The sequence below is a fragment of the Pan troglodytes genome, chromosome 19, assembly GCF_028858775.2.
Source record: "Pan troglodytes isolate AG18354 chromosome 19, NHGRI_mPanTro3-v2.0_pri, whole genome shotgun sequence".
In the NCBI taxonomy this organism is placed as follows: Eukaryota; Metazoa; Chordata; class Mammalia; order Primates; family Hominidae; genus Pan; species Pan troglodytes.
Window position 1 is genome coordinate 16,598,053 of NC_072417.2, and position 13,350 is coordinate 16,611,402.

The 13,350-nt window shown below is 51.3% G+C and overlaps 1 protein-coding gene across 6 annotated transcripts in view; it reads left to right on the plus strand.

The window, feature by feature from the left end:
- The window catches only part of WSCD1 (WSC domain containing 1), a 54,978-nt gene that overhangs the window by 13,972 nt on the left and 27,656 nt on the right, over positions 1-13,350 (plus strand). For all 6 annotated transcript variants that reach the window (XM_016931366.4, XM_016931363.4, XM_016931365.4 and 3 more), the window contains exons 3-5: positions 4,908-5,022; positions 7,223-7,407; positions 12,524-12,645. In XM_016931366.4, the coding sequence (XP_016786855.3) occupies positions 4,908-5,022; positions 7,223-7,407; positions 12,524-12,645 (422 nt within the window). The remainder of the gene's footprint in view (positions 1-4,907; positions 5,023-7,222; positions 7,408-12,523; positions 12,646-13,350) is intronic.

The following is a 13,350-nucleotide window of genomic DNA, read 5'->3' on the forward strand; positions in this document are numbered from 1 at the left end:
TCTCCGCAACACACCAAGAGACTGGGTCTCTGTGCAGGTTTTATCAGTGAAACTTCTTTGGACTAAAGTATACGTGACCGGCAGGAGTCAACGTTACTTGAGAGGAAGCCATGTAAAATGCACACGTTTTAAAAATAGACCTGTGTATTGCCACTTATTGGGCATGTGACCTTGGGCATAATGGGCTCAGTTCCTCTCTTCATTGCCTTCATTCCACGCCTACTGATGAGCCACCAAATGAGTCTTCCGTGTGCACCTCACTGTGCCCTGGAGGAGCTCAGTCTGGTGATAGAGTCAGACATGCACCCAAATTATTTCTACAAAGCACGGCCGAGGTCTGCTAGAGGCACGTGCGAAGTGGGCTGTGGACTCAGTGAGAAGTGACCTTTATAACTGACCAGCAGCCTCCCAAAGTGCTAGGATTACAGGCGTGAGCCACCACGCCCAGCCGAGGCAGGCGGATCACCTGAGACTAGGAGTTTGAGACCAGCCTGGCCAACATGGTGAAACCCTGTCTCTACTAAAAATACAAAAATTAGCCAGGCGTGGTGGCACGTGCCTGTAATTCCAGCTACTTGGGAGGCTGAGGCAGGAGAATCGCTTGAACCCGGGAGGCAGAGGTTGCAGTGAGCCGAGATCGCGCCACTGCACTCCAGCCTGGGCGACAGAGCAAGACCCTGTCGCAAAAAATATATAAAATAATAATAAAAATAAAAATAGAAGTGACCAGCAGAGGGGAGGGCTCAGCCCTGAGTGCAGAGTGTATATGTCTCAGGGAAGCAGTGAGCCCCCCTTTACTTTAAGTTACCCCTAATGACTTACAGAAGTGATGGAAGGGGCTCTAGCAAAAGCTAGAGAGATTTTGGCTAGATATAAGCAGGACTGATATCCAAATTTATATACCACTATGGTCTTATCAGTTGTTACAATAATTGCAATACTTCCAGGTTGGCTGGTAAATGGTTCCTGCCCTGGGCCGCTGGGGTGCCGTCTACACTCTGGCTGCCTCCCCAGTGGCCCCCAGACCTCCCCCTTATCCAGCAAAGAGAGGGTTAATGTGATTCCAGTGCCAAATGGTGGCAATTCTGAATGGTCAGTGCCCTCCGTAGGTTGTCAAGTATTGTGAATGTGTGCCAGGACTGAAGGAAGAATTTGCTCTCCTTTGAACAGCAAAAGAACCGAGTCTGGGGGGGCTGTGCTCTGATGGTCATCAGAGAATGGGGGAAGGCAGGGTGCTGGCCTGCAATCCCTCTGGGCCCCTTCCTGTCGTGGGGCTCCATGGGCCAAGCACAGGCAGTCCGGCCTCACTGGTGGAGAGTAGCCCGCAGCCCAGCCCTCAGGACAGCTGCTGGGGCCTCAAACAAAGCGGGTGTCTCTTTGTGGCCCGGGCAGCCCGCCATCCTCCTGAAAGGGGATCCTGTAAGGCGCGGAAGCTGCAGGAGGCTCCATCAATCACTGAGCATTTCATTATACCTTGGACAACATCCATAATGGAATAAAATGTCAGTAAGTTTACTAGGGGAAAAATAGTAACTTCTCCATAGCCAGTTTGTTTTTTATTGATAGTAATTTCCAAAGACATTCCAATATCTTCAAAGCCGTCGTTACTAGCCTCACGGTATGTCCATTTTGATGTGCAAATGAACAGATGCAGACTCACAGACAATAATGCAATGCCTCCATTTCAGCTGAAAGGAATAAATCCTCCTCAGAATGGGTCCCAGTGTATCCCTCGGAAGTTCTTTCTTTCCTGAACATTCTCGCCTCTGTCGGGGGGTTAGAAAAGCTGTTCATTCTGCGTCCAGATAAAAGAGCTCGCCTCCTCTTTTATCCCCGTCGCACACTGAGACGGGGCCAGCCAGGCCCGGGCTCGCCCTCCACGCCGGTGAGCTCCATCAAATGGCCGGCTGGTCACAGCCTGGAAACACTCCCTGTTTCCAGAAGAACCAGAGCCTGACTGCTTGAAACAATTTTTTTTCTCTCTTTTATTAACGTATTAATTATTCAGCTAATATTTACTGATCCATCCATCACACGTCCCAGGTTAGAGTGTAGGATCAGAATAATAATGGCTGTTATTTATTTGGACATCTGTTATGTGCCAAGCATTGTATTGTATAGACATATGTCTGTTATCTCATTTAATTTAATCTTCAAACCGCCTTATGATGTAAATGCCGCTATCACTGTTTTAATGATGAAGAATTTGAGTTTCTGGGAAGAAAAGTAATTTAAATGTTTTCATTATTAATAACAATATATTAACAGTAAAAACAATCGCTGCTGAGTAATTACTGCATGCCAAGCCTTGTATTAGACATTTTACATGTGTTACCTTATGGAATTTTCACAACTACCTCATGGAATTGGAACCATATCCCCATTTTATAGATGGGGAAGTTGAGGCTCAGAGAGAGGCAGCTGCACATCCCAGGTTGCACAGCCAGATAGTGGTGGAGCCTATTCCCAAAGGCTGTCTCCATCCACTTCCTCAGAAGCATGTACAGCCTGGGAAGCACGTACAGCCACGTGCAGTCTCAGTCTGGGAAGGTCTTGAGCCCAAGCACCTTGAAAACCTTGTGGTTAATTTCCCATCTACAATGATAAATGTTTAATAATCCTGAGCTTATGCTTTGGCTGTTTAATTGAAAGCTGAAATGGAACTTCTTTGCTGAGCAACCCATCAGAAATTTCTCAAATATTAGTTTTCTTTTACTAAGTAGGCAGGCAGAGGAGAAGGATCCATTCCCACTGACCCGGGTGAAAGCTCTGTGCAGTGGTCCGTGCTGGTGGCGGTGGACCTGAGACTTACAGAAGTAGAGAGATGCAGGTGGGACTGGATGTCTGGGCAGTGGAGGGCAGTAGCATGTGCCTGTGGGCGTGGCCATGGGTGCTGATGGGCGTCCCCAGATGAAGGTGACCTCAAGAGGCTCAAGAGCCTGGCAGGGAGCCAGACCCTTTGGCAAACACTGGAGAAGGTGGCCGTTGTTCCCTCCTCAGCCCTGGGGTTCTGTGGTCCGAGGGGCTCCTGGGTCCCTTGGGTCTTGGTGTGGTGGGGAGTCCTGTCTCCTGCCATCTTGCTTGTTCTCCTCTGCTTTGCCTTAACCTAGGGCCCTGGATATTGCACCTTGGTGCAGTCAGTAAGACCGTCCTGACTTTATATATATATATATACACACACACATATATATACTTATGTACTTCGTGCATTACTGCTAGTCCCCATGGATAATAAATCGTACTATAATTGTTCATTCATATATACATATTCAGACAGAGTCTTGCTCTGTCACCCAGGCTGGAGTGCAGTGGCATGATCCCAGCTCACTGCAACCTCCACCTCCTAGGTTCAAGTGATTCTCCTGCCTCAGCCTCTGGAGTAGCTGGGATTACAGGTGTGTGCTACCACATCCAGCTAATTTTTGGTATGTATATATTTTTTGTATTTTTAGTAGGGACGGGGTTTCACCATGTTGACCAGGCTGGTCTCGAACTCCTGATCTCAAGTGATCCACCCGCCCCGGCCTCCCAAAGTGCTGGCATTATAGGTGTGAGCCACAGCACCTGGCCCCCTTCTTTGTATTTAGGCTTCTCTGCTAAGTACAAAGAAAAGTCACTCCCCGATTCAGGCCCAGAAGTGGATGGTTGGCAGACTTCCTCCCCTAGGCCACTCAGCGGTGGCCCCACTCCCCCAGCCGCTGCCGTGGACCAGGCTCTTGGCAGGAACAGAGACAGTCTCCCCTGCCCTCACAGAGCATCCAGGCCTGTGGACCATCAGGACTTTTCTCCTCACTAAAAAGCCGCTTGGGGGCCACTGGCAGGCTGCTGGGAGGTCCTGGGCATGTTACTTCCCAGACACAGCCTAATTTCTCTGGAGGCAGTGGTGCGCTCCCCAGGTGACATGGATGAGCGGAACGCGGCCCTTCCTGGGGAGACGTGCAGCGTCTTTATCACAGGTGCCTGATCCAGATCTCGGCGCAGCTATTGTGGGTGTGCGTTCACGGCTTGGGGACTGTGTGACGGCGTGTTTGCAAATTCCCATGCCGCTCCTTCAAAACACTGGTGTGCGTGACATTTACATGCCTACCCGCGTTTGCATCGGGACTGCCATCTCCCAACTTCTCTGTGCATCTCTGGGAGATGTCTCCCTCCCTCGGGGTGGCAGGGCAGGGCTGTGACAGACTCTCACTGGCGCGTGCACGGCTGGCTTCTCACTGCAGCATGAGTGTCCCCAGTATCCCCTTCCAGGGATGTGTGCAGGTGACCAGCCTGGAGAGGCCTCTGCGGTCACTTGGCCCTGTTGTTTCCCACACAGGACACTTGCTCCCATTCTTAACAGACTCTGCGGACACACTCCAGAGATGGGGCCTTACTCCCTCTTGGGACGACAGACTTTATCTTGAGATAGCTTTCCCCATTTGAAAGATCTTCCTTAAATTTGCTAAAATCAAACTTGCCCTAACTGATTTCTTCTCTCTGGCCCCCAAGGAGGCAACGACCCTGTCTCTCAGGGCATTTGCCAAGGTAGAGAGGCCTCTCTGAGCCCAGGGAGGGCAGGGCTAGAGAGGAGGGGTAGAGTCCATGAGAGGTAATCCAGCCTTCCCAACTTCTGAGTTGGGGTAGTGGAAGAAAGCAGTGGTCAGGCCGACGCCTGGCTCCCGGCAGAGCCGTCAGGGTGGACAGTGGGCCATTAAAAAAGAGAAAATGGGCAGGAAACAAACAAGAGGGAAGTGTCAGATGCTCACTTGGCTCAGCACTGAGGGGGAGGGAGGTAGCCTGCAGCACTCATCTCCCGGGTTTCTCTGGGAGTGGCCTTGGCCAGGAAGGCAGAGGTTCCCCTGGCTTTTCCTAAGGGTGGGCCCATGATTCCTGGGCCTCTGGTCTTAGCCATGCTTCCCTTTCTGCAGGCACCTACATTGGATGCTTCAGTGACGATGGCCACGAGAGGACTCTGAAAGGAGCTGTGTTTTATGACTTGAGAAAGATGACTGTCTCCCACTGCCAGGATGCGTGTGCTGAGCGGTGAGTGCTGGGGCCCTGGACTGTTGATTTTAGAGGCAGGAAGGTCCAGGGACAGTTCCAGAATGAGGAGGCATATCAGCTACCAGTTGGCTGTCATAGCATAATTGGAACTCACTGCTCAGATCCCAGTTTTCCAGAAGAAAGAAAGTTTGTTGGCAGATGACCTGGGTGCTGGGTGATGGCCTAGGTGCTGAGAGCTGGGTGACCGCCTGGGTGCTGGGAGTTGGGTGATGACCTGGGTGCTGGGAGCTTGGGTGCTTGTGCTGGGTGCAGGGAGATGTGACTTCCAGTCCAACCATAGCAGGGACTCAGCGTGTGACTTTGGTGAGTTCTTTTCCTTCTCTGGGCCTCAGTTTACTTATATATTTTACAATAAGATAAAGGGCTTTAACTGAGATTTCTCTGAGAGGATCTTTCCAGCTCTGGTAGGAAAAGTATTTTCACCTTGTGTCTATAACAAGGTTTACTTTTTCTGATACTTCCAGCTCACCCAGTAGTTGCCAGACACTTGTCATGTGCCAGGGGAATGGTCCCTAATGTCAAGGCCCTCACAACTGACTGTGTGTCTGTGTGTGCTGCACACACACACACACATCTGAGAGAGGTGGGTTAAACAGAATCAGACTTCCCTCTTCACTTATTTCTCCCACAGATTTTTTTCACCTTTGTTTTTTTTTTTGAGACGGAGTCTCGCTCTGTTGCCCAGGCAGGAGTGCAGTGGCGCGTTCTCCACTCACTGCAAGCTCCACCTCCTGGGTTCAGGCCATTCTCCTGCCTCAGCCCCCCGAGTAGCTGGGACTACAGGCACCCACCACCACGCCGGGCTAATTTTTTGTATTTTTAGTAGAGATGCGGTTTCACTGTGTTAGCCAGGATGGTCTCAATCTCCTGACCTCATGATCTGCCCGCCTCGGCCTCCCAAAGTACTGGGATTACAGGCATGAGCCACCACACCCGGCCTCACCTTTGTTATGTCACATAAATTCTTTCCATAGTCAGCCAGGTAGCAATTAGTTATCCCCATTTTACAGATGGAGAAACTGACGCTGGAGAAAGAAAAGACAAGGTCCTTACATAAACATACGTTATGGTCTAGATAAGGTGGAAACAGGATGATACATTCTCTTTTTAGTCTCCTAATAGATCAGGAAACTGAGACTCAGAGATGGTAAGTCATGTTCAGGGTCTCACCGCCAGGACGTGGTCAAATGGGGACTTGAAGCTTGTGTTTGGATTTTCAGTCTGGGCTTTTCACATCTAAATCCACTGATTTGAAAGTGTTGACTGCTTTCTGTAGCTGAAGTCCTGTGTGATTCATTGAGGGTTCTGTTTCCAACCTTTCTTTACCTACGGTATTACTAGGTCAAAGTAAGTAGAGAAATGGCTGTGGAGATGGGGGCTGTGCAGTAGGGCCCATGTGTAACAAGATGTGACATGTGGCAGGCACTTCAGACCAGCTCACGGCCGCTCACCAGAGTAAGCTGTTAAATTTTTAGAGTTGTTGTGAGCCCATTATAAAACCACTGGGAGCTTAACATCTTCTATATAGTGGGAGTGTTTACATCACAGAAATTGGCAAACAGTACAAACCAGAGCTCTCCCTGTCGCATACTGAGAACCAGCTTACAGGCACATCACAGATTTCGACCCATTATAACCTGTAACCACGGCACTCTGCAGGGCAGAGCTCGGGGCTGGCAAGAGGGACCAACGGGGCTGGTTCCATTCGTTTATCACAAAGGAAAGACTGTTGCCTGAACTTAGCCTGGTGGCCCTTGAGTCTGGCTAGAGACTGATTCCTAAGGCCAGCCATAGGCTGATGGCTGTGGCCCCTGCCTGTTCACCTAGACCCAAACTCAGCTTCAAGTCCAGTCCGTTTCCCGACTCCAGACTCAGTTGCCATTGCATGACCCACATAAATCCTCTCCACAGTCTGCCAGGTAGCAATGAGTTATCCCTCTTATACAGGTGGAGAATCTGAGGCTGGAGAAGGAAAAGACAAGGTCCTTACGGCCCATGTATACATATGTAACTAACCTGCACGTTGTGCACATGTACCCTAAAACTTAAAGTATAATTAAAACAAAAAACAAAAAAAAACATACTTTCTAATCTACATCAAGCTGAAACAGTCTGCAGTTTAGACCCCAGCCCTAGCTCTAGGCCAAGGTCTGGACTCACCCAGGCCGTCTCCCTGCAGGTCCTATGTCTACGCCGGCTTGGAGGCTGGGGCGGAGTGTTACTGCGGGAACCGGCTGCCGGCGATGAGCGTCGGGCTGGAAGAGTGTAACCACGAGTGCAAAGGCGAGAAGGGCTCTGTGTGCGGGGCTGTGGACCGGCTCTCCGTGTACCGTGTGGACGAGCTGCAGCCGGGCTCCAGGAAGCGTGAGTGTGCCAGCCTCTCCCTGAGCTTTGTCCGTCTGTCCCACCCGCTCTGGCTGCCCATCCCCCACAACCTCTCATTCAAACTACCTGGGGCAGAACCTGTGCCAACCTCTGCCCTCCCTTCCCTATTGCCATCACTGGACAGGCTCCTGGCAGGGCGGGGATGGGGCTAGGGTCCATCAAAGGCTTAACTGCTTGAGTTCATGACTGAAGCATACCTTTGCCTGTCCCCTGCAGGAGAGATAAACTGATTAGGGGGCCTGGGTATGCCTCAGACATGCTGTGTGGCCTCCGGCAGCTCACTGCCCCTCTCTGAGCTACGGTCTATTTTGTAAATTGCAGAGGGAGACCTAGATTTCTTTCTTTTTTTTTAATTTTTATATTTAATTTTTTATTTTTGAGACAGAGTCTCACTCTGTCACCCAGGCCAGGCTAGAGTGCAGTGGCCCAATCTCGGCTCACTGCAACCTCCACCTCTCCGGTTCAAACAATTCTGCTGCCTCAGCCTCCCGAGGAGCTAGGATTACAGGCACCTGCCACCACACCCAGCTAATGTTTTTTGTATTTTTAGTAGAGACGGGGTTTCACCACATTGGCCAGGCTGGTCTTGAATTACTGACCTCAGGTGATCTGCCTGTCTTGGCCTCCCAAAGTGCTGGGATTACAGGCGTGAGCCACGCACCCAGCCAGGAGACCTAGATTTCTAGCAATAGTGTGAGCCAGATAATCAGAAAATTCCCTAACTATAAAGCACCTAGAAATGCTGCATAAAATTTAGCAAACATTATTGTAAATGCATAGCTGAACTAGCAGAAAATTAAGGCAATCCCTTGGATCCAAAAATGAAGAAAGAACAAAGACCCACAGTGGAGAGAGTTAGAGATAGGCTGTGTGGCCATGGGGCTCAGTGGAGGGAAGTCGCCAGGCTGCATGGCCACTCTGTTTGGGTCTTAATGTCCAAGCAGGATAGGGAAGGAGGCCTTGGGCTTCTCAGGGTAAGGAATTGGATTGAAACTTCTGTATACAGTGGGATTCAATTTGACTGAAATGTAAATCAGCGAAAGTTTAGATGAAAAAAAATATATCTCCCACCCATTCAGAGAGTTAGAACAAAGCTTGTCTGTCTTGACCTGAGCTTCAGGTGAAGACAAAAATCTTCCTAAGGATTTGTAACCACAGGCTTGCATTTGTATGCATTTGGGGGTTCAAATTTATATGATCTGCCTGAAAGTTTCAACATAAAAGTTGGCTCTGGGCCACCTGGAGGTTCTGGCAGAGGCAAATGCAGTGTCCCCTTGAGAGTTGTGCCACCAACCCAGGCGTAGGGGTGCCCAAAGGTGAATTCTCACTGAGTGCTGAGCCCACAGTTCAAAGTGGTAGAACTCAGGAGGAAACAATCAACCAAGCTGACACGTCAGGCAGCAAGATTGGACTCCAAGGAATTTCAGTGCAAACGGCTATCAAGTAGCGATGGCCCTGAAGGGGCCCAGCTCAAAGGAGGAATGGGAAACTCAGGTTTGTCCTCACTGCAAGATGATGAGCACAAATCCGCTTCCTCTAATCACAGAAGGCTCCTTTGTAAAATAATAGGGCTGTGCACTGTTGCACATGCTGGGGGCCATTCTTTTCATGGCTGGGAGAGGCAGATTGGGAAGGAGTCAGAGCCTGGGAGACCACCCCCACCACTGGCAAGGGTAGGACAGTGGTGATGGAGGCAGAGGCACAGCCCAGGGTCCAGGCTCACTGACTCATGGACATGACCGCCTCTGGTCATGCCCTAGTAACAGGGCTCCAGGAGAGCTGACGGATTAGTTCAAGAATGGGGCAGAGCCCAGGTAAAGAGGTATTGGATCAGCCGGGCGCGGTGGCTCACGCCTGTAATCCCAGCACTTTGGGAGGCCAAGGCGGGCGAATCATGAGGTCAGGAGTTCGAGACCAGCCTGACCAACATGGTGAAAACCCGTCTCTACTAAAAATACAAAATTAGCCGGATGTGGTGGCAGGTGCCTGTAATCCTAGCTACTCAGGAGGCTGAGGCAGGAGAATCGCTTGAACCCGGGAGGTGGAGGTTGCAGTGAGCCAAAATCATGCCATTGTACTCCAGCCTGGGCGACAGAGTGAGACTCTGTCTCCAAAAAAAAAAAAAAAAAAGGTATTGGATCAAAAGCTAAGGCTTCACAGGGGTTCTGGGGAGGGCTGTCCTAGCAGGGAGTGAGTTTTCCAAGCAGCACAGAAGCCGAGCCCTGAGAACCGTGGGTGAACCTAAAGGCCACCCTAGCTGGCAACTGTCTGTGGGGTCACAGTGCCCAGAAGAGCTGCTCCGTGTTTGACCCCAGCTGACCGGGGCTTCTTAGATGCCTCTTGCATTCAGACAGGATGTGTCTGGGAGCTCAGGGGTCCAGATGGGGCAATGGGGACAGGCGCAGAGAAACTGACAACACATCGTTTAGCTGACAGGTTCACTAGTGACACCATGAACTTGACAGTGTCTCACCGACACCTACTCTGCCAGGCCCTGACCTCATACAGGGGTTTGCCATGGCACATGGGCACAGTCCTATCCTGTCACCTGGACATGCAAATGGGCTTCCTGAGGACCAAACTGCTCCTCGCTGGCTTCTTGGAGCTTTTATTTCTTTGGTTTCAAACAACGTTCCTGCCCCCAAGTAAGATCAATTCTATATGTGGACTCCCGGCGGCCCTCCCAGCCCCATCTGCCTGCTCAGTAATTGATTCTGAAAGGCACTTGTTTTGCTTTAGGTTGCCCATGGATTAAGAGACAGATGGTCCAATCATTCAAGCCAGCCCTAGATCCGGAGTTGGCTGGACTTGCTGTCATGGTTAGTGTTGAAGATGGTGTCCTAGCTGCCTCTTTGGGCAGGCTGTGGAGCCCCCCGTGAGGTACCTTTGCCTTCCTGCCCCCTTCCTGAGGGGATGAGCTGACAGGATCTCTCTCAAGAGGTGACCAGGTGACCACCATTGTGAGCTGCAGCTTCTGCCAGCAAGGAGCATTCACAAGGAGTAAGACCCATGAATTTGCTCCCCAGGTTGGAATCAGAGTGGGTTCTGAGCAAGTCATCAACGTCTTCGCCTTGGAGGCGTCATTCTGCCAAGTGACCCTCAGGCTCCCACCTGGGGAATGAGGGAGACTGGACTGTACCAGGTGACAACCTGTGTCCTGAGAGTCGCATCAGTGAAGTGTGGAGGCAGCCAGCGCTTCCTTCTTTAGCAGCTCATGGACCACTCACCTGTTGCAGTATATGCAGTGCCTTCCTGCTTTATCTCATTCAGTTCATTCATTCGCTCACCACGTAGTGGGCACCTGCTGTGTGTCAGGATCAGGGCTTGGTGTGGGGAACACAGGGGTCACCCAGGATGTAGCTTCCCCCCAGGAGCTGTGTTCTGGAGGCCTCATGGCCCCCTTTTGTCCCTCCCTGTGGCCCAGGGCTCGCTGAAATCTTGATCCCTCCCCCCATATCTGGATTGTGCCTACCCTGATGACTCTCCCCATTGTCTGTTCTATCCCCGTGGAGCTGGTTGAGGACCAGTGCCCAGTCCATTGAAATGTTTGTTCTTTGGGGCATCAATCATGCCAAAGAACAGGAAAGAGTTTTGTGAGCCCAGCACCTGCCACCACCCTCGACCTTGACACCAAAAGCCAGGGCAGACACACGGTGGTGGGGAGACACGGCCCCATCAGGGGATGTGTGTGGGTATACATTGTTCCTCATGACAACCCTAGGAGCTACGCTGTATGTAGGTGAGGAAATTGAGAGTCTGAGCCCGAGACATGGCAGAGTTGCAGAGCTAGTCACTGGCAGTGCAAGGACTTGAACCTAAGCACTTAAAACCCTAAGCCCTGATGTTTTCCCCACACTAGGCTGGTGTCTGTGCCCTAATAGGTCGTGCCCTGACACGTGCACCACAGGTGCTGTGGTCAGTTGAGATGGGCTTCCAGATCCAGGGTTTGGTCCTACTTGGCAGATTCTGGCTGGTAAAAGGGTTTCTGTTTGCATCACGTGGTGTGGCACCTAGAGAGCCAGGGGAGATACTGAGCCCTGGGAGACCCCGTGTAGAGAGGAGCATGGGGTAATAATCAGGATGCCATCTAGAGAAACCCTGATGAGTCTGGAAGAAATACGAGCAGTTGGTGCAAGAACATTCCAGAAAGTTTGTTCAGCTCCAAGGAAGCCTGCTAGGGCACTGGACTTTTCCACCTGGAGGCTCTACAGAGCAGCAGGAGGCTTGGCAGGAGGCTTCTTTGTAACATGGGCTTGAGGAGTGTTCCTAGAAATTGAGTGGGAGTTCAAGATCAGAGAGAGGCAAACCTTGCAAAGAGGCAAAGCAGTGGTATGACTCCAACGGCACAGCAAGAACAAACATGGCCGGGTTTCAGATTTCCATGTCTGCTTTTCTTTTAATGCATCTTCCGGTAGGACATTGAATTTTTCACAATATCAGCCTCTCAGGTCACCTACCATGGGAGGAATCTGGCACCTAGTAAATGCACCATCCAAATTTGTTGAAGGAAGGAAGAAAGGAAGGAAGGAAGGAAGGAAAAGGAAGGAGAAGGAAGGGAGGAAGGAAGGAAGGAAGGTAGGCAGGCAGGCAGGCAGGCAGGCAGGCAGGCTGGCATTATGGAGAACTGGCAGAAGCAAGAGAGGGAAGGAAGGAAGGAAGAAAGGAAGGAAGGAAGGGAGAGGGAAGGAAGGAAGAAAGGGAGGGAGGGAGGGAATGGAGAACTGGCAGAAGCAAGAGAAGGAAGGAAGGGAGGGAGGGAGGAAGGAAGGAAGGGAGGAAAGGAGGGAGGGAGGGAGGAAGGAAGGGAGGAAGGAATGACTTATGGAGAACTGGCAGAAGCAAGAGCTGAGCGCTGCAGTTTCAGCCAAGTGGTCCCTTGTAGATGACCCTGGACGGTCAAGGTGCTGATGCCTGGTTTCTCTCAGAAGCTCAGCATGACTATGTCCCGTGCAGGGCCGTTTTCCCTCCCTGATTTGAACTCGCCTCGTAAGTTTATTTATACCTGTCTCAGGACCTAAAGCCAGCATTTTCCCTGGTGACAGGCACCAACAACTGGACACCATCTCTTACCAGAAACCCCTCTCTTTCCCCGCAGGGCGGACCGCCACCTACCGCGGATGCTTCCGACTGCCAGAGAATATCACACATGCCTTCCCCAGCTCCCTGATACAGGCCAATGTGACCGTGGAGACTTGCTCGGGCTTTTGTTCCCAGAAAGTAAGACCAAATGATCATTTCACAACCCTTTCCTTTAAGTGTGTGTGGTGGTCCTGAGAGAGGGGGGCACATGTGCTGGGCTGCGGGTGTCCCCTCTGGCAGTCCAGATGGGAGCAGAGGAAGGGGGCATGGATGGGAGGCAGGCACCGGGTACCACAGAGGGAGCCGGTAGGGAGCCCTTCGCCTCTGTCCACCATGTGAGGCTGGGTGGGGAATTGTCAGCAAGGCTTGTAAAGCCAAAAGGAGAGTGCCTTTCTGGATGCAAACTCTTGCCACAAGTGTCAGATGTTAAATTGACTTGGTTTGGAAGCCAGAAGATGCTGGCTCGGGACTTGGGGATAGCTGATGGATTTTCTGTTATTGGTGCTGACAGTGTTGGGCCGTGAATCTGATGACAGGGGCTGGAGCCACACTTGCATCTTTGGTTTAGCCTGGGCTGAGGAGTAGAGCGTGACCCCATGGAGGGGCAGGGCTAGGCACCAAAGGCCACTGACCCCACATTGCATGGTAGCTCTGGGGTGGGGAAAGTTGGTCAAGGCCAGAGGTGGCTTGCAAAAAGCAGGGCCTGGAGTGTGTGAAGCAAGGCTGGGGGAGACCCAGCAGACTGTGTCCAAAGAACATTGAGATCTCGGGCTGGAGTCAGGCAGACTCCAGATTGGGGTGGATGCTATGGCTCTAGAAATGGCCCTTGGTGGCAGTAGGCTT